The sequence below is a fragment of the Gobio gobio genome (genome assembly GCF_949357685.1).
Source record: "Gobio gobio genome assembly, chromosome: 10".
In the NCBI taxonomy this organism is placed as follows: Eukaryota; Metazoa; Chordata; class Actinopteri; order Cypriniformes; family Gobionidae; genus Gobio; species Gobio gobio.
In genome coordinates, this window is record NC_137116.1 from 14,053,242 (window position 1) to 14,073,575 (window position 20,334).

Sequence of the window (20,334 nt, forward strand, 5' to 3'; positions counted from 1 at the left end):
GTATTAATACCTTAAAGGTACATATTAGTACTTTAAGAGTGTGTATTAGTACCTTAAAGGTACATATTAGTACTTTAAGAGTGTGTATTAGTACCTTAAAGGTACATATTAGTACTTTAAGAGTGTGTATTAATACCTTAACTTCTTAACCCGCACCGGTTCGTGGGCGGGGGGGTTGACGGAAGTGGGGGGGTGTGTACTTTTATTTACTTTTGTTTTATACAAAATATTCAATCAACTATCACAAACTATGCATCATTTGAAAGCTAAAAGACTCAAGATTCATGTTCTGAACTTGTTTTTGCAATAAATACACCAGAGAGGAAAGGGTTAAATGAAACGCTAAAGGACCGTCCATGTAAACATTAGCATAATATCAGCGTTACTCATCTTTCATCTCCTGTCGTTCAGATCAGATCGGACGAATCCAATAAACACCCGCATACATCTCTGTGTAAGAGTCCACTCTTCAAAATGCATCCCACTTTTTAATCCAAAACAACGAAAAAATAGGGAAAAAACTAAAAATCCTCCGTTGTTTGCAAGAGAGTTTTGAGTTAGCGTAATCAATCATGTCCATTTTCAATGAAATATCGATTCTAATCCGTGTCTGGCAAACTCCCCCTGCTAGAATAGCTTCTCCCACGTGCAATGGTTCAACCCTCGTCTCTCTCCTTCAATCAGAGTCTCTTCTGGGATGCATCATATAGAGGAAGTGCCTTACAGGCTTGGTGAGCTGTCAATCATTGCGCCCATGGTTTTCGTTGGATAAAGGCACTCGGTGCCCAGCCAATGCCTTTCCAACAAAGGTTTGATTGATGGACTTAGTAACCAATCAAAAGGCATTATCTTGCGCAGTTTGCGTAAGTAGGCTTTGGTGAATACTGTTTGTGCGCTGGCTGCGCGTTCTCCATGGCGCAACTGCAGTGGAGCGCGCAGTCTCTCACTGACGCTTCCCATCAGCTAAATGAGTTTTTTACACTTTGTAATCTCTGTAAATAGTTGCTTTAGTTTTTCAGTAACTGTTTATCCATTATAATTAGTAGTATATTGCAGTTTATTGCAGATTTATTTCAATGAAAAACTACTCTTTACAATAGCAAATGTTCTGAAATAAATTGCCTTTTTGAAATGACGCCTAGACTTTTCTTGACATAAAAGCTCACAGAAGCCACATTACTGAGAGAATCATCCTCATATTTGAATCATGACATGATTAGACATTCAGTTTTATATTTAAGTTATTTTCAGGCTCTTAACATTAAATTATAATATTTTTTTCCCTAAGTGAAAACAAAAAACGTGAGTCACTTACATGTATATTTACATGTATATTACTCTGTTCCCATATTACTTTGAGTTATTATGACTCTTGGGTAGCAATATTTCAAGTGTCTAGTTTAAAATAAGACCAGGTTTATGAATATAGACCATAGGGTTTAAGAGCTGCAGACATTTTCATTTGGGTATATCGTTTTCAAAGAATTCTCAAAAATGGGGCGCTTGTTAAGAGGTTAAAGGTACATATTAGTACATAAGAGTGCATATTAATACCTTAAAGGTACATAATAGTACCTTTTTTGTTTTGTACCTTAGGGTACCGCCCCAGTGACAGTAATGTACCTTTTTTTCTGACAGTGTACAGAGGGGAACAAAAGCCTGAGAGCAACGAAAAGATTGGGAATATAAAATACATGGCAGGATTTTGCTAATTTAATAAATAAACAAATATATTTAAGTTTTTTTTTTTTATTCAGTTCATTATATTTATTCACTTATTTGTTTGATTCAATTAATTCATGTATTAAAAATAAATAAATGCAGAATAAATAAAAATTAAATAAATGAAGCAACAAAAAGTAAATTACTATATTTCAATTCATTTTTATGAAGTGTGGGATTTTAAAACTGGAAGCCTGGAAATATATATTTTTAAATGTTGTAGGATTTTGATAAATAATTTTTAAAAAATAATATTTTTTTATGCATTTTTTCATTTATTTATTAGTTAGTTATATTTATTCAATTTTTTGTTTGATTAAATTAAATAATGTATTAAAATAAATAAATACAGAATAAATAAAAATTAAATAAATTAATGAATAAATATAAACAAGTAAATTAATACATTTGTTCATATTTATAAAGTGTGGGATTTTAAAACTCTAAGCCTATTAATATTTCAAAAAATGTTTAGGATTTTGATAAATAATAAAATAAATAAACTAATATATTTATGTATTTTGTCATCTAGTTATATTTATTCACATTTTAGTTTGATTAAATAAATAAATTAAAAAAATAAATTAATACAGAAGAAAATAAAAATTGATTGAGTGAATGAATAAATATAAACAAGTAAATTATTATATTTGTTCATATTTATAAAGTGTGGGATTTTAAAACTGTAAGCCTGGAAATATATAAAAAAAATATTGTAGGAATTTGATAAATAATTAAATAAATAAAGGAAAACATTTTTTGTATTTCATTTATTCTGTTAATTATAGGCCTATTTATTCACTTATTTGTTAATAAATAATAAAAAAATAAACAAAAAATAAATGAAGCAAATGAATGAATGAAGCCTATTAATATTTCAAAAAATGTTGTAGGATTATGATAAATAATAAAATAAATAAAATATATATTTATTTTGTCATTTAGTTATATGTTTTCACATATTTATTTGATTAAATTAATTAATGTATTCAAAATAAACGAATACAGAATACATAAAAAAATGAATGAATGAATATAAACAAGTAAATTATTATATTTGTTCATATTTATAAAGTGGGGGGTTTTAAAACTGGAAGTCTGGAAATATAAAAAAATATTGTAGGAATTTGATAATTAAATAAATCAATCAAATTATGTATTTTGTCATTTGTTCAGTTAATTATATTTATTCACATATATGTCTGATTAAATTAATTACTGTATTAAAATAATAAAATACATACAAACATTTTTTTAAAACATAAATATTATAAATAATTACGGAAATAATGAGTAAATTAATATATATTATTCACATTTATTTAATTAAATAAATAAAAATAAAAATAAAAATAAATAAATAAATAACTGCTGATTTGCCGGGACAGTATGAATATAAATAAATAAATATTATTCATATTTATTTAATGAAACAAATAAATTAAATATACATTAAAAAGTGAATTATAAATAAATGTTGCTTTGCCTTGACAGTATGAAACGTTTTAGGAAATAAATAAGTAAGCAAATAAGTGAATAAATAATTATAATCAAGTAAATAAATGTATGTATTAATATTTATTTAATGAAACAAATGAATTAAATATAGATAAAAAGGAAACTATAAATAAATAAATAAATAAATAAATAAATAAAATGTAAAAGATGGCTGCTTTGCCATGGCAGTATGAAAAGTTAATAAATAAATAAACACTTTCACCATGACAGGAAAAGAATGAAAAAATAAATAAATAAAGTGAACAACTGCTGCTGTCCTGTGACAGTGGTTAAGCGTAGAAGGGAAAACTGTCCGAGTAAGGTCAAAGGTCAAAGGTCATGTCCACTGAGAATCTCAGTCTTACCGTGATCCGTGATCTTGCAGGACACCAGATAAAGCTCCTTCAGACTCCGCCCCTCCTTCGCAATGATCTCCACACACCTGCGGGGTCAGAGGTCAGCCGTGATCACCTCACACTCATGTAAACATGCAAACATATACAACAACACTTTACAATTAAACACGCACAAGAGAAATTTGAAATGAAGTAAAGAATTAAATGCGATATAAAATGTAAAAGACGAGCAAAGGTTTTTGAAATATTTAAATAAATAATTCAATAAACACAAAGTCAAACAAAAACAAAATAAATAAACAATAAAATATAATATAAAATAACATTTAAAAGATGGTTCATTTGCCATAACAGTAGACAAAGGTTTAGGAAAAATTAAATAAAGGGGGAAAAACTATCGATTCATCGCAAATAACTCTTTGTGTTTATATCATTTATGTGTGTGTACTGAGTATAGTATAATACACTCCATGTACATATTTAAGAAATATTTGCATGTATATATACTGTATATACATTTATATAATCTATAATATATATACATATTTTAGATATAAAAATAATATTTTTTTCTTAAATATATACATGCTTGTGTGTGTATTTATATATAAATAATAATTAACAGAGTACACACACATATATTATGTTAACACAAACTTTTATTTTGGATGCGATTAATTGCGATTAATCTTTTGACAGCCCTAATATATATATACATATATAGATATATAATTATATATTATATTTTCTGGGTGGTAAAATCAGAAATGTTGTTTAATAATTAATTAATGCCATCTTAAAAGCTGTAAAACCAATATGAACATTCATATATTTGGACATAAAAATGCATTTTAAAACTTTGCTTAAAATTATTATTTTGTCATTGACCCAAATATATATTATATATATAATATATATATATATATATATATATATATGCATATGCGGTTTTGAGAAGTTGCAGAATTATCTTTTTTTTATTGAGAATTATTATTATTTCTCTCTCTCTATATATATATAAATAAATATATAATTATACACAGTACACACACATATATTATGTAAACACAAACTTTTATTTTGGATGTGATTAATCGCATAAATAAAAAAATAAAATATAAAAGACGGCTGATTTGCCATGACAGTATGCAAAGGTTTTAGAAAAAATAATTAAATAAATAAATTAAATTAAATTAAATTAAATACAATATAAAATTGGTAGGCACATTTTTAGGATTTCCAATAAATAAATAAATTATATATATATAATAATAATAATAATAATAGAGAGCTGATTTTTGCGCCAAACGAAAGGCTCTGAAAGCTGAAACACACACACTTCCTGTGCTCAGAGCCATTACATCACACACTCCTCAAACTCAATAATCAAACGTGATTCGCCGACGGCCTTTCCTCTCCACTGATCTCATATCTGCACCTCAGAAGCGTTTGGGAAGAAAATTAATAATTTAATTGAATATACTCTGATTAAAAACTAAAAGGGTTTTCAGATGGAGAACGCCTGCGTGCCTAAACTGCTAATGACGCCACTTCAAAGACACGGATCCGGCTCCGCTCCGGCTCCGCTCCGGCCTCGCCGTGTGCTGGAGAAGAGAAGCTCATCTGGACCCGTTCACCGGCAGAACCGCAGATCCATTAAAGCTACACTGTGTGATATTTTCCCCCATCTAGTGGTGAACTTGTATATGACCATCCAGTGAATATTAGTTTCTGTTCCTCTCAATTCCGATTTCGTTTTAACTCCTACGGTGGCTGATTTAGTCCAAGATTAACATGGCTTCCAGTTCGACCTCGTCCACATTCGACGCCATCGAGTGTTAAAACGCCAAAGGCGAAGCTTGAATTTACGGGAATGTCCCTCTTTGGCTAATGTACTTTCAAGATGGAGGGGCAACATGGCGACCGCAGGCCCGTCGCGACAAGGCAGGCAAACCAAGCAATTGCTTGGGGCCCCGAGCTGGCCTGGGGCCCCAAGACAACGACAAATTAAGAATAAAATGCAACGACAAACGTGTGAGCGCCCCATTGACAGTCAATGCAGTGCAATGACACTGTTATCGGGAACCCCCTTAAGGGCCCCTCTCAGTAGTCCAGCCAGCCAATCACGCGATCTCTGCAGCGGCAAAATACAAAACCTCCTCGGCAGTCATCATGAAGCGGAATTATGCTTCAGGAAGCCAGAAAAGAAAAAAGAGAAAGGAAGAGAAGGATAAGAAAAAAACAAGATAGTGGTAAGTGATAAATGACACTGGATAAAATAGCTCTACTTGTCTTGTACAAAAATGGTGTAATTTTGCAGCAGGTAGCTGGCTAGCAAAAATATGTTTATGTTAGCTAACTTAACTTACCTGCCTGACAAATGCTGCTTGTAACGAACAGTTAGTGCAACTTTTTTTCCGAACGGGCGGAATATGTTTACATACTGTAATGTGTTTTTTAACGGGATAAGGAAGACGCAGATCTGTTCCAGAATCACTGTTTATCGTATTTAAGGACATTGCTATAGCTTTGTATGAACTGATGACAATCTGCATTGTTAAAAACGCTATATAAATAAAGTTGACTTAACTTGACTTTGTAATAGGTTTTGATGAAAGTGGCATAGCATGCTATACTAACTATTATTTATGCTATGCATAAATCAACTGGAATAGTTCATATAGCAGTCTATATTAACTATTATTATAAACATTATTTAACCAGAAAGAGGCAGAGGAACATTATTTTTTCATAGCTTATCTTAGTGTGCTAGTGTCGGGATATATACGGTAGTGACAGTTTATGCAAATATGACATTATTTTTATAAGTTACCAATGGATCTTGAACAGTTTATTCTGTGTGGCAATTTTTACACTGTTACATTTTGAAGTACAGTATCAGGACAACCCACATGTTTTACTGGTACTGTTTATTAACTATTTAACAGGGTATTATAGTCATCTGTTGCAACTTTATAATAACCATCCAGATAATGTTTATGGACAGTTTACAAACCAACTAGTAACCCTTAACTAAGTGTTAGGAATATCTGGTCCGTCTATCTATGTAATGTTTATAGATGTTTTAAAAATGGTTTCTTAAAGGTTTACAAAGATTTTTTTTAATGGTTCAATGGTGTTTTTTTGCAAATGTTTAATTGTTGAAAATGTTCAAATGTTGTGCACATTATATGCAACAGCAGTATTTTGCACTGTAAACATTTTTTATTTATGCACAGTATCTGCAACAACAGTAAACCTTTTTTATTTATATAAAGTGTGAGTGAACTTAAACTGTATGGCATATGCTGTATGTATGTACACGTATGTATTTTCAATGGCATATTATAAACTTACGAGAATACTTTATTACTTGAAAGAAGTAAATATACATTAATGAGCACATATATTTTTGAACGAACTAAGTGTTTTTAGCTAAGAATAAACTAAATAAATTACACAGTGTAGCTTTAAAAACCTCCCGAATCACTGCATTAACCTTCACACACAACACCTTCACTTCACACTGCACAACACTGAGAGGATCATACATCAATACATGAATAAAATAAAAATCATTATGCAAATAAATGAACAAAAATCTAATGTAAAACTGCTGTTTCAATATTTTTTTTAATAAAATAATAAATGCTAAAGTAAATAAATGTAATAGAATGATCTGAAAGACTGTCAGTAATATAAATAAAATAATTAAATGCACAAAATCAAATGTATAAATGTTTAAAAAATACATAAAAATAAAATATAAAAAAATAAAAGTATTTTTTTAAATAAAATAAATAAATATTAAAGTAAATAAATAAATACATCAAATAGAATGATGTGAAAGATTGATGCTTTAGCATTAGAGTAGCCAAGGTTAAGATTTTGAATAAATTAAGTACATTTACATAATGAAATAAAAATATTAAACATAAAATATAATTTGCTAAATAAAATGTAAAAATTAATTAATTAATTAATAAAAAAATGTAGACAGGAGGCAAAGTTTTAGGATTTAAAATAACATTTTAATAAAATTAAAATAAATGAATAAATAAAAATAAATAAATAAAATAAATAAATAAATCCCTCACTGCTCATGAACTGAAGAGCTGCCGCTCTGGAGATCTAATGCACAGAATCAGTTTTCCCGCTGCCTAATTGAATGTAATTGAGTTTCTACATCTCTGTCCGGACGCTTTACCCTGAGAGTGACCTGATCCGGCCCGGAGATAATCACAGCTGGCGCCAGAGCGGTCCCTACAGTCCAGCACAGAGGTCATGCCGACGCCAGACCGGTCACTACAGTCCAGCACAGAGGTCATGCCGACGCCAGAGCGGTCCCTACAGTCCAGCACAGAGGTCATGCCGACGCCAGAGCGGTCACTACAGTCCAGCACAGAGGTCATGCCGACACCAGACCGGTCACTACAGTCCAGCACAGAGGTCATGCCGACGCCAGAGCGGTCACTACAGTCCAGCACAGAGGTCATGCCGACACCAGAGCGGTCTCTACAGTCCAGCACAGAGGTCATGCCGACACCAGACCGGTCACTACAGTCCAGCACAGAGGTCATGCCGACGCCAGAGCGGTCACTACAGTCCAGCACAGAGGTCATGCCGACGCCAGAGCGGTCACTACAGTCCAGCACAGAGGTCATGCCGACACCAGACCGGTCACTACAGTCCAGCACAGAGGTCATGCCGACGCCAGACCGGTCACTACAGTCCAGCACAGAGGTCATGCCGACGCCAGACCGGTCACTACAGTCCAGCACAGAGGTCATGCCGACACCAGACCGGTCACTACAGTCCAGCACAGAGGTCATGCCGACGCCAGACCGGTCACTACAGTCCAGCACAGAGGTCATGCCGACGCCAGACCGGTCACTACAGTCCAGCACAGAGGTCATGCCGACGCCAGACCGGTCACTACAGTCCAGCACAGAGCTCATGCCGACGCCAGACCGGTCACTACAGTCCAGCACAGAGGTCATGCCGACGCCAGAGCGGTCACTACAGTCCAGCACAGAGGTCATGCCGACGCCAGACCGGTCACTACAGTCCAGCACAGAGGTCATGCCGACACCAGACCGGTCACTACAGTCCAGCACAGAGGTCATGCCGACGCCAGACCGGTCACTACAGTCCAGCACAGAGGTCATGCCGACACCAGACCGGTCACTACAGTCCAGCACAGAGGTCATGCCGACGCCAGACCGGTCACTACAGTCCAGCACAGAGGTCATGCCGACACCAGACCGGTCACTACAGTCCAGCAGAGAGGTCATGCCGACACCAGACCGGTCACTACAGTCCAGCAGAGAGGTCATGCCGACACCAGACCGGTCACTACAGTCCAGCACAGAGGTCATGCCGACACCAGACCGGTCACTACAGTCCAGCACAGAGGTCATGCCGACACTAGACCGGTCAATACAGTCCAGCAGAGAGGTCATGCCGACACCAGACCGGTCACTACAGTCCAGCAGAGAGGTCATGCCGACACCAGACCGGTCACTACAGTCCAGCAGAGAGGTCATGCCGACGCCAGACCGGTCACTACAGTCCAGCACAGAGGTCATGCTGACGCCAGACCGGTCACTACAGTCCAGCACAGAGGTCATGCCGACGCCAGACCGGTCACTACAGTCCAGCACAGAGGTCATGCCGACGCCAGACCGGTCACTACAGTCCAGCACAGAGGTCATGCTGACACCAGAGCGGTCACTACAGTCCAGCACAGAGGTCATGCTGACGCCAGAGCGGTCACTACAGTCCAGCACAGAGGTCATGCTGACACCAGAGCGGTCACTACAGTCCAGCACAGAGGTCATGCTGACACCAGACCGGTCACTACAGTCCAGCACAGAGGTCATGCTGACGCCAGAGCGGTCACTACAGTCCAGCACAGAGGTCATGCTGACGCCAGAGCGGTCACTACAGTCCAGCACAGAGGTCATGCTGACACCAGAGCGGTCACTACAGTCCAGCACAGAGGTCATGCTGACACCAGACCGGTCACTACAGTCCAGCACAGAGGTCATGCTGACACCAGAGCGGTCACTACAGTCCAGCACAGAGGTCATGCTGACACCAGACCGGTCACTACAGTCCAGCACAGAGGTCATGCCGACACCAGAGCGGTCACTACAGTCCAGCACAGAGGTCATGCCGACACCAGAGCGGTCACTACAGTCCAGCACAGAGGTCATGCCGACACCAGAGCGGTCACTACAGTCCAGCACAGAGGTCATGCCGACACCAGACCGGTCACTACAGTCCAGCACAGAGGTCATGCCGACACCAGACCGGTCACTACAGTCCAGCACAGAGGTCATGCCGACACCAGACCGGTCACTACAGTCCAGCACAGAGGTCATGCCGACACCAGACCGGTCTCTACAGTCCAGCACAGAGGTCATGCCGACGCCAGATCGGTCACTACAGTCCAGCACAGAGGTCATGCCGACACCAGAGCGGTCACTACAGTCCAGCACAGAGGTCATGCCGACGCCAGAGCGGTCACTACAGTCCAGCACAGAGGTCATGCCGTCACCAGACCGGTCACTACAGTCCAGCACAGAGGTCATGCCGACACCAGAGCGGTCACTACAGTCCAGCACAGAGGTCATGCCGACACCAGACCGGTCACTACAGTCCAGCACAGAGGTCAAGCCGACACCAGAGCGGTCTCTACAGTCCAGAACAGAGGTCATGCCGACACCAGAGCGGTCACTACAGTCCAGCACAGAGGTCATGCCGACACCAGAGCGGTCTCTACAGTCCAGCACAGAGGTCATGCCGACACCAGAGCGGTCACTACAGTCCAGCACAGAGGTCATGCCGACACCAGAGCGGTCTCTACAGTCCAGCACAGAGGTCATGCCGACACCAGACCGGTCACTACAGTCCAGCACAGAGGTCAAGCCGACACCAGACCGGTCTCTACAGTCCAGCACAGAGGTCATGCCGACACCAGAGCGGTCACTACAGTCCAGCACAGAGGTCAAGCCGACACCAGACCGGTCTCTACAGTCCAGCACAGAGGTCATGCCGACACCAGACCGGTCACTACAGTCCAGAACAGAGGTCATGCCGACGCCAGACCGGTCACTACAGTCCAGAACAGAGGTCATGCCGACACCAGAGCGGTCTCTACAGTCCAGCACAGAGGTCATGCCGACACCAGAGCGGTCACTACAGTCCAGCACAGAGGTCATGCCGACACCAGACCGGTCACTACAGTCCAGCAGAGAGGTCATGCCGACACCAGACCGGTCACTACAGTCCAGCACAGAGGTCATGCCGACACCAGACCGGTCACTACAGTCCAGCACAGAGGTCATGCCGACACTAGACCGGTCAATACAGTCCAGCAGAGAGGTCATGCCGACACCAGACCGGTCACTACAGTCCAGCAGAGAGGTCATGCCGACACCAGACCGGTCACTACAGTCCAGCAGAGAGGTCATGCCGACACCAGACCGGTCACTACAGTCCAGCACAGAGGTCATGCTGACGCCAGACCGGTCACTACAGTCCAGCACAGAGGTCATGCCGACGCCAGACCGGTCACTACAGTCCAGCACAGAGGTCATGCCGACGCCAGACCGGTCACTACAGTCCAGCACAGAGGTCATGCTGACACCAGAGCGGTCACTACAGTCCAGCACAGAGGTCATGCTGACGCCAGAGCGGTCACTACAGTCCAGCACAGAGGTCATGCTGACACCAGAGCGGTCACTACAGTCCAGCACAGAGGTCATGCTGACACCAGACCGGTCACTACAGTCCAGCACAGAGGTCATGCTGACGCCAGAGCGGTCACTACAGTCCAGCACAGAGGTCATGCTGACGCCAGAGCGGTCACTACAGTCCAGCACAGAGGTCATGCTGACACCAGAGCGGTCACTACAGTCCAGCACAGAGGTCATGCTGACACCAGACCGGTCACTACAGTCCAGCACAGAGGTCATGCTGACACCAGAGCGGTCACTACAGTCCAGCACAGAGGTCATGCTGACACCAGACCGGTCACTACAGTCCAGCACAGAGGTCATGCCGACACCAGAGCGGTCACTACAGTCCAGCACAGAGGTCATGCCGACACCAGAGCGGTCACTACAGTCCAGCACAGAGGTCATGCCGACACCAGAGCGGTCACTACAGTCCAGCACAGAGGTCATGCCGACACCAGACCGGTCACTACAGTCCAGCACAGAGGTCATGCCGACACCAGACCGGTCACTACAGTCCAGCACAGAGGTCATGCCGACACCAGACCGGTCACTACAGTCCAGCACAGAGGTCATGCCGACACCAGACCGGTCTCTACAGTCCAGCACAGAGGTCATGCCGACGCCAGATCGGTCACTACAGTCCAGCACAGAGGTCATGCCGACACCAGAGCGGTCACTACAGTCCAGCACAGAGGTCATGCCGACGCCAGAGCGGTCACTACAGTCCAGCACAGAGGTCATGCCGTCACCAGACCGGTCACTACAGTCCAGCACAGAGGTCATGCCGACACCAGAGCGGTCACTACAGTCCAGCACAGAGGTCATGCCGACACCAGACCGGTCACTACAGTCCAGCACAGAGGTCAAGCCGACACCAGAGCGGTCTCTACAGTCCAGAACAGAGGTCATGCCGACACCAGAGCGGTCACTACAGTCCAGCACAGAGGTCATGCCGACACCAGAGCGGTCTCTACAGTCCAGCACAGAGGTCATGCCGACACCAGAGCGGTCACTACAGTCCAGCACAGAGGTCATGCCGACACCAGAGCGGTCTCTACAGTCCAGCACAGAGGTCATGCCGACACCAGACCGGTCACTACAGTCCAGCACAGAGGTCAAGCCGACACCAGACCGGTCTCTACAGTCCAGCACAGAGGTCATGCCGACACCAGAGCGGTCACTACAGTCCAGCACAGAGGTCAAGCCGACACCAGACCGGTCTCTACAGTCCAGCACAGAGGTCATGCCGACACCAGACCGGTCACTACAGTCCAGAACAGAGGTCATGCCGACGCCAGACCGGTCACTACAGTCCAGAACAGAGGTCATGCCGACACCAGAGCGGTCTCTACAGTCCAGCACAGAGGTCATGCCGACACCAGAGCGGTCACTACAGTCCAGCACAGAGGTCATGCCGACACCAGACCGGTCACTACAGTCCAGCACAGAGGTCATGCCGACACCAGACCGGTCACTACAGTCCAGAACAGAGGTCATGCCGACACCAGAGCGGTCTCTACAGTCCAGCACAGAGGTCATGCCGACACCAGAGCGGTCTCTACAGTCCAGAACAGAGGTCATGCCGACACCAGACCGGTCACTACAGTCCAGAACAGAGGTCATGCCGACGCCAGACCGGTCACTACAGTCCAGAACAGAGGTCATGCCGACACCAGAGCGGTCACTACAGTCCAGCACAGAGGTCATGCCGACACCAGAGCGGTCACTAAAGTCCAGAACAGAGGTCATGCCGACGCCAGACCGGTCACTACAGTCCAGCACAGAGGTCATGCCGACACCAGACCGGTCACTACAGTCCACAGAGGTCATGCCGACGCCAGAGCGGTCACTACAGTCCAGCACAGAGGTCATGCCGACACCAGACCGGTCACTACAGTCCAGCACAGAGGTCATGCCGACGCCAGACCGGTCACTACAGTCCAGCACAGAGGTCATGCCGACACCAGACCGGTCACTACAGTCCAGCACAGAGGTCATGCCGACACAAGACCGGTCACTACAGTCCAGCACAGAGGTCATGCCGACACCAGAGCGGTCACTACAGTCCAGCACAGAGGTCATGCCGACACCAGAGCGGTCACTACAGTCCAGAACAGAGGTCATGCCGACGCCAGACCGGTCACTACAGTCCAGCACAGAGGTCATGCCGACACCAGAGCGGTCACTACAGTCCAGCACAGAGGTCATGCCGACACCAGAGCGGTCACTACAGTCCAGCACAGAGGTCATGCCGACACCAGACCGGTCTCTACAGTCCAGCACAGAGGTCATGCCGACGCCAGAGCGGTCACTACAGTCCAGCACAGAGGTCATGCCGACACCAGAGCGGTCACTACAGTCCAGCACAGAGGTCATGCCGACGCCAGAGCGGTCACTACAGTCCAGCACAGAGGTCATGCCGACGCCAGACCGGTCTCTACAGTCCAGCACAGAGGTCATGCCGACACCAGAGCGGTCCCTACAGTCCAGCACAGAGGTCATGCCGACGCCAGAGCGGTCACAACAGTCCAGCACAGAGGTCATGCTGACACCAGAGCGGTCACTACAGTCCAGCACAGAGGTCATGCTGACACCAGACCGGTCACTACAGTCCAGCACAGAGGTCATGCCGACACCAGACCGGTCACTACAGTCCAGCACAGAGGTCAAGCCGACACCAGAGCGGTCTCTACAGTCCAGAACAGAGGTCATGCCGACACCAGAGCGGTCACTACAGTCCAGCACAGAGGTCATGCCGACACCAGAGCGGTCTCTACAGTCCAGCACAGAGGTCATGCCGACACCAGAGCGGTCACTACAGTCCAGCACAGAGGTCATGCCGACACCAGAGCGGTCTCTACAGTCCAGCACAGAGGTCATGCCGACACCAGACCGGTCACTACAGTCCAGCACAGAGGTCAAGCCGACACCAGACCGGTCTCTACAGTCCAGCACAGAGGTCATGCCGACACCAGAGCGGTCACTACAGTCCAGCACAGAGGTCAAGCCGACACCAGACCGGTCTCTACAGTCCAGCACAGAGGTCATGCCGACACCAGACCGGTCACTACAGTCCAGAACAGAGGTCATGCCGACGCCAGACCGGTCACTACAGTCCAGAACAGAGGTCATGCCGACACCAGAGCGGTCTCTACAGTCCAGCACAGAGGTCATGCCGACACCAGAGCGGTCACTACAGTCCAGCACAGAGGTCATGCCGACACCAGACCGGTCACTACAGTCCAGCAGAGAGGTCATGCCGACACCAGACCGGTCACTACAGTCCAGCACAGAGGTCATGCCGACACCAGACCGGTCACTACAGTCCAGCACAGAGGTCATGCCGACACTAGACCGGTCAATACAGTCCAGCAGAGAGGTCATGCCGACACCAGACCGGTCACTACAGTCCAGCAGAGAGGTCATGCCGACACCAGACCGGTCACTACAGTCCAGCAGAGAGGTCATGCCGACACCAGACCGGTCACTACAGTCCAGCACAGAGGTCATGCTGACGCCAGACCGGTCACTACAGTCCAGCACAGAGGTCATGCCGACGCCAGACCGGTCACTACAGTCCAGCACAGAGGTCATGCCGACGCCAGACCGGTCACTACAGTCCAGCACAGAGGTCATGCTGACACCAGAGCGGTCACTACAGTCCAGCACAGAGGTCATGCTGACGCCAGAGCGGTCACTACAGTCCAGCACAGAGGTCATGCTGACACCAGAGCGGTCACTACAGTCCAGCACAGAGGTCATGCTGACACCAGACCGGTCACTACAGTCCAGCACAGAGGTCATGCTGACGCCAGAGCGGTCACTACAGTCCAGCACAGAGGTCATGCTGACGCCAGAGCGGTCACTACAGTCCAGCACAGAGGTCATGCTGACACCAGAGCGGTCACTACAGTCCAGCACAGAGGTCATGCTGACACCAGACCGGTCACTACAGTCCAGCACAGAGGTCATGCTGACACCAGAGCGGTCACTACAGTCCAGCACAGAGGTCATGCTGACACCAGACCGGTCACTACAGTCCAGCACAGAGGTCATGCCGACACCAGAGCGGTCACTACAGTCCAGCACAGAGGTCATGCCGACACCAGAGCGGTCACTACAGTCCAGCACAGAGGTCATGCCGACACCAGAGCGGTCACTACAGTCCAGCACAGAGGTCATGCCGACACCAGACCGGTCACTACAGTCCAGCACAGAGGTCATGCCGACACCAGACCGGTCACTACAGTCCAGCACAGAGGTCATGCCGACACCAGACCGGTCACTACAGTCCAGCACAGAGGTCATGCCGACACCAGACCGGTCTCTACAGTCCAGCACAGAGGTCATGCCGACGCCAGATCGGTCACTACAGTCCAGCACAGAGGTCATGCCGACACCAGAGCGGTCACTACAGTCCAGCACAGAGGTCATGCCGACGCCAGAGCGGTCACTACAGTCCAGCACAGAGGTCATGCCGTCACCAGACCGGTCACTACAGTCCAGCACAGAGGTCATGCCGACACCAGAGCGGTCACTACAGTCCAGCACAGAGGTCATGCCGACACCAGACCGGTCACTACAGTCCAGCACAGAGGTCAAGCCGACACCAGAGCGGTCTCTACAGTCCAGAACAGAGGTCATGCCGACACCAGAGCGGTCACTACAGTCCAGCACAGAGGTCATGCCGACACCAGAGCGGTCTCTACAGTCCAGCACAGAGGTCATGCCGACACCAGAGCGGTCACTACAGTCCAGCACAGAGGTCATGCCGACACCAGAGCGGTCTCTACAGTCCAGCACAGAGGTCATGCCGACACCAGACCGGTCACTACAGTCCAGCACAGAGGTCAAGCCGACACCAGACCGGTCTCTACAGTCCAGCACAGAGGTCATGCCGACACCAGAGCGGTCACTACAGTCCAGCACAGAGGTCAAGCCGACACCAGACCGGTCTCTACAGTCCAGCACAGAGGTCATGCCGACACCAGACCGGTCACTACAGTCCAGAACAGAGGTCATGCCGACGCCAGACCGGTCACTACAGTCCAGAACAGAGGTCATGCCGACACCAGAGCGGTCTCTACAGTCCAGCACAGAGGTCATGCCGACACCAGAGCGGTCACTACAGTCCAGCACAGAGGTCATGCCGACACCAGACCGGTCACTACAGTCCAGCACAGAGGTCATGCCGACACCAGACCGGTCACTACAGTCCAGAACAGAGGTCATGCCGACACCAGAGCGGTCTCTACAGTCCAGCACAGAGGTCATGCCGACACCAGAGCGGTCTCTACAGTCCAGAACAGAGGTCATGCCGACACCAGACCGGTCACTACAGTCCAGAACAGAGGTCATGCCGACGCCAGACCGGTCACTACAGTCCAGAACAGAGGTCATGCCGACACCAGAGCGGTCACTACAGTCCAGCACAGAGGTCATGCCGACACCAGAGCGGTCACTAAAGTCCAGAACAGAGGTCATGCCGACGCCAGACCGGTCACTACAGTCCAGCACAGAGGTCATGCCGACACCAGACCGGTCACTACAGTCCACAGAGGTCATGCCGACGCCAGAGCGGTCACTACAGTCCAGCACAGAGGTCATGCCGACACCAGACCGGTCACTACAGTCCAGCACAGAGGTCATGCCGACGCCAGACCGGTCACTACAGTCCAGCACAGAGGTCATGCCGACACCAGACCGGTCACTACAGTCCAGCACAGAGGTCATGCCGACACAAGACCGGTCACTACAGTCCAGCACAGAGGTCATGCCGACACCAGAGCGGTCACTACAGTCCAGCACAGAGGTCATGCCGACACCAGAGCGGTCACTACAGTCCAGAACAGAGGTCATGCCGACGCCAGACCGGTCACTACAGTCCAGCACAGAGGTCATGCCGACACCAGAGCGGTCACTACAGTCCAGCACAGAGGTCATGCCGACACCAGAGCGGTCACTACAGTCCAGCACAGAGGTCATGCCGACACCAGACCGGTCTCTACAGTCCAGCACAGAGGTCATGCCGACGCCAGAGCGGTCACTACAGTCCAGCACAGAGGTCATGCCGACACCAGAGCGGTCACTACAGTCCAGCACAGAGGTCATGCCGACGCCAGAGCGGTCACTACAGTCCAGCACAGAGGTCATGCCGACGCCAGACCGGTCTCTACAGTCCAGCACAGAGGTCATGCCGACACCAGAGCGGTCCCTACAGTCCAGCACAGAGGTCATGCCGACGCCAGAGCGGTCACAACAGTCCAGCACAGAGGTCATGCTGACACCAGAGCGGTCACTACAGTCCAGCACAGAGGTCATGCTGACACCAGACCGGTCACTACAGTCCAGCACAGAGGTCATGCCGACACCAGAGCGGTCACTACAGTCCAGCACAGAGGTCATGCCGACACCAGACCGGTCACTACAGTCCAGCACAGAGGTCATGCTGACACCAGACCGGTCACTACAGTCCAGCACAGAGGTCATGCCGACACCAGAGCGGTCACTACAGTCCAGCACAGAGGTCATGCCGACACCAGAGCGGTCACTACAGTCCAGCACAGAGGTCATGCCGACACCAGACCGGTCACTACAGTCCAGCACAGAGGTCATGCCGACGCCAGAGCGGTCACTACAGTCCAGCACAGAGGTCATGCCGACGCCAGACCGGTCTCTACAGTCCAGCACAGAGGTCATGCTGACACCAGACCGGTCTCTACAGTCCAGCACAGAGGTCATGCCGACGCCAGAGCGGTCCCTACAGTCCAGCACAGAGGTCATGCCGACGCCAGAGCGGTCACAACAGTCCAGCACAGAGGTCATGCCGACACCAGACCGGTCACTACAGTCCAGCACAGAGGTCATGCCGACACCAGAGCGGTCACTACAGTCCAGCACAGAGGTCAAGCCGACGCCAGAGCGGTCACTACAGTCCAGCACAGAGGTCAAGCCGACACCAGAGCGGTCACTACAGTCCAGCACAGAGGTCATGCCGACACCAGACTGGTCTCTACTGAGAGACAAACCAACAGAACCAGTGATGGACAAACACAGGACATTACACAAACACCAAAGAGCAACTGAAGCCCTGAAACACTCCTGAAGTTAAACCAGCACGAGTGCATACAGTGTGTGTGAGGTGTGGAGACCCAAACCTGTATAACAAATAAATTAATAATTTTTTTTAAATACTTCAATATTGCCACGACAAAGCCACTCATACTGATACAGCATCAAACACACAAATACATTAATATAATTAAACCAACAAATAAATCTATTAATTAAATAAGTAAAACAATTAATGAATATATTTATTTCTTGATTCATTTAATTTTACACAAAAAATAAAAAATTTAAATAATTAAATATTTAAACGAATTAAACATAATTAACAGGATATTTTTATATTTATTTTTAATTTATTTAATTATATTAATATATATTATTTAATTAAACAACTAAAAATAAATAATTATAAATTAAAATAAATAAATAAAGTATTTATTTAGAAAGAAAGGACAAATAAATACAAGTAAACTAATGTATTAATAAATAAATAAAAATAATAAATAAATACATTTATTTTAAAATTAATTTAAATATATTTATATGTTATTTAATTAAACACATAAATAAATTAATATAAATTAAAATAAATACATTGAGTATTTATTTAGAAAGAAAGGAAAAATAAATACACAAACAAACTAATGTATTAAAAACAAACAAACAAACAAATTTAATAAATAAATACATTTATTTTAAAATTTATTTAATTATATTTATATTTTATTTAATTAAACACATAAATAAATACATATAAATTAAAATAAATTCATTAATAAGTATTTATTTAGAAAGAAAGGAAAAATAAATACACAAACTAATGTATTAAAAATAAATTAATAGAATAAATTAATATAAATGAAATGGGCTGTCAAAAGATTAATCGCGATTAATCGCATCCAAAATAAAAGTTTGTGTTTACATAATATTATGTGTAATATATGTAATATATAATTAATATATGTGTGTGTACTCTGTTAATTATTATTTTTATATAAATACACACACAAGCATGTATATATTTAAGACATTTTTGCATGTATATACTGTATATACATTTATATAATCTATAATATATATAAATATAAATGTTTTATATATAAAAATAATATTTTTTTCTTAAATATATACATGCTTGTGTGTGTATTTATATATAAATAATAACTAACAGAGTACACACACATATATTATGTAAACACAAACTTTATTTTGGATGCGATTAATCTTTTGACAGCCCTAAAATTTAAATAAATACATTTTATTTATAATCAATGGACACTATTCAAATTCCCAAGTTAATGTTTATTTTTATTTTACTGATTTGCAATGTTGAATAATTTTGAGACCACAATTTTCCAGAAATAGAAACAGTTGCATGTTGTGCTTCATCATCATCAGTCCGGTGCTAAAGTAAACTCTAAATAAACTAAATTTAATGGAAAAGAAGTGAATTGCATACGTTTGATCAAATCCCTTATTCCTTTACATATCTTCCCATTATCCCATGTATTGCTCATTGTTGATTTCTGCAGGTATGCGCGCACACGTATGATCTGAGGACATGTTTCTGATGGAATAATGAATGTCGCAGCTTTAATCTGAAGTAACCATCATTATAATCCTCAGTAATTCCCCTTCGCATGTAGGAGCGGCCGGCCATGACTCAAGGCCGTGATGCCCAATAAAGGGACATTAAAGTGGTTTCCATGACGACAGAGACAATCCACAGTCGGCCAATTAGGTTGAGAGCAGCGGCGGGCGAGTGAGCGAGGGACGAGAGAGAGAGAGAGAGAGAGAGAGAGAGAGAGAGAGAGAGAGAGAGAGAGAGAGAGAGAGAGAGAGAGAGAGAGTGAGAGAGAGAGAGAGAGAGAGAGAGAGAGAGAGAGAGAGAGAGACTTCAACTTCCCACAACAATCAGGCCCAGACACATCTTCATCACGGCT

The 20,334-nt window shown here is 44.6% G+C and overlaps 1 protein-coding gene across 1 annotated transcript in view; it reads right to left on the reverse strand.

Annotated features, from left to right (window-relative positions):
• fbxl17 (F-box and leucine-rich repeat protein 17) overlaps positions 1 to 20,334 on the reverse strand; it is a 402,189-nt gene that overhangs the window by 121,616 nt on the left and 260,239 nt on the right. Inside the window, exon 8 of the mRNA XM_079827512.1 lies at positions 3,585 to 3,661. Within this exon, the coding sequence (XP_079683638.1) occupies positions 3,585 to 3,661 (77 nt within the window). The remainder of the gene's footprint in view (positions 1 to 3,584; positions 3,662 to 20,334) is intronic.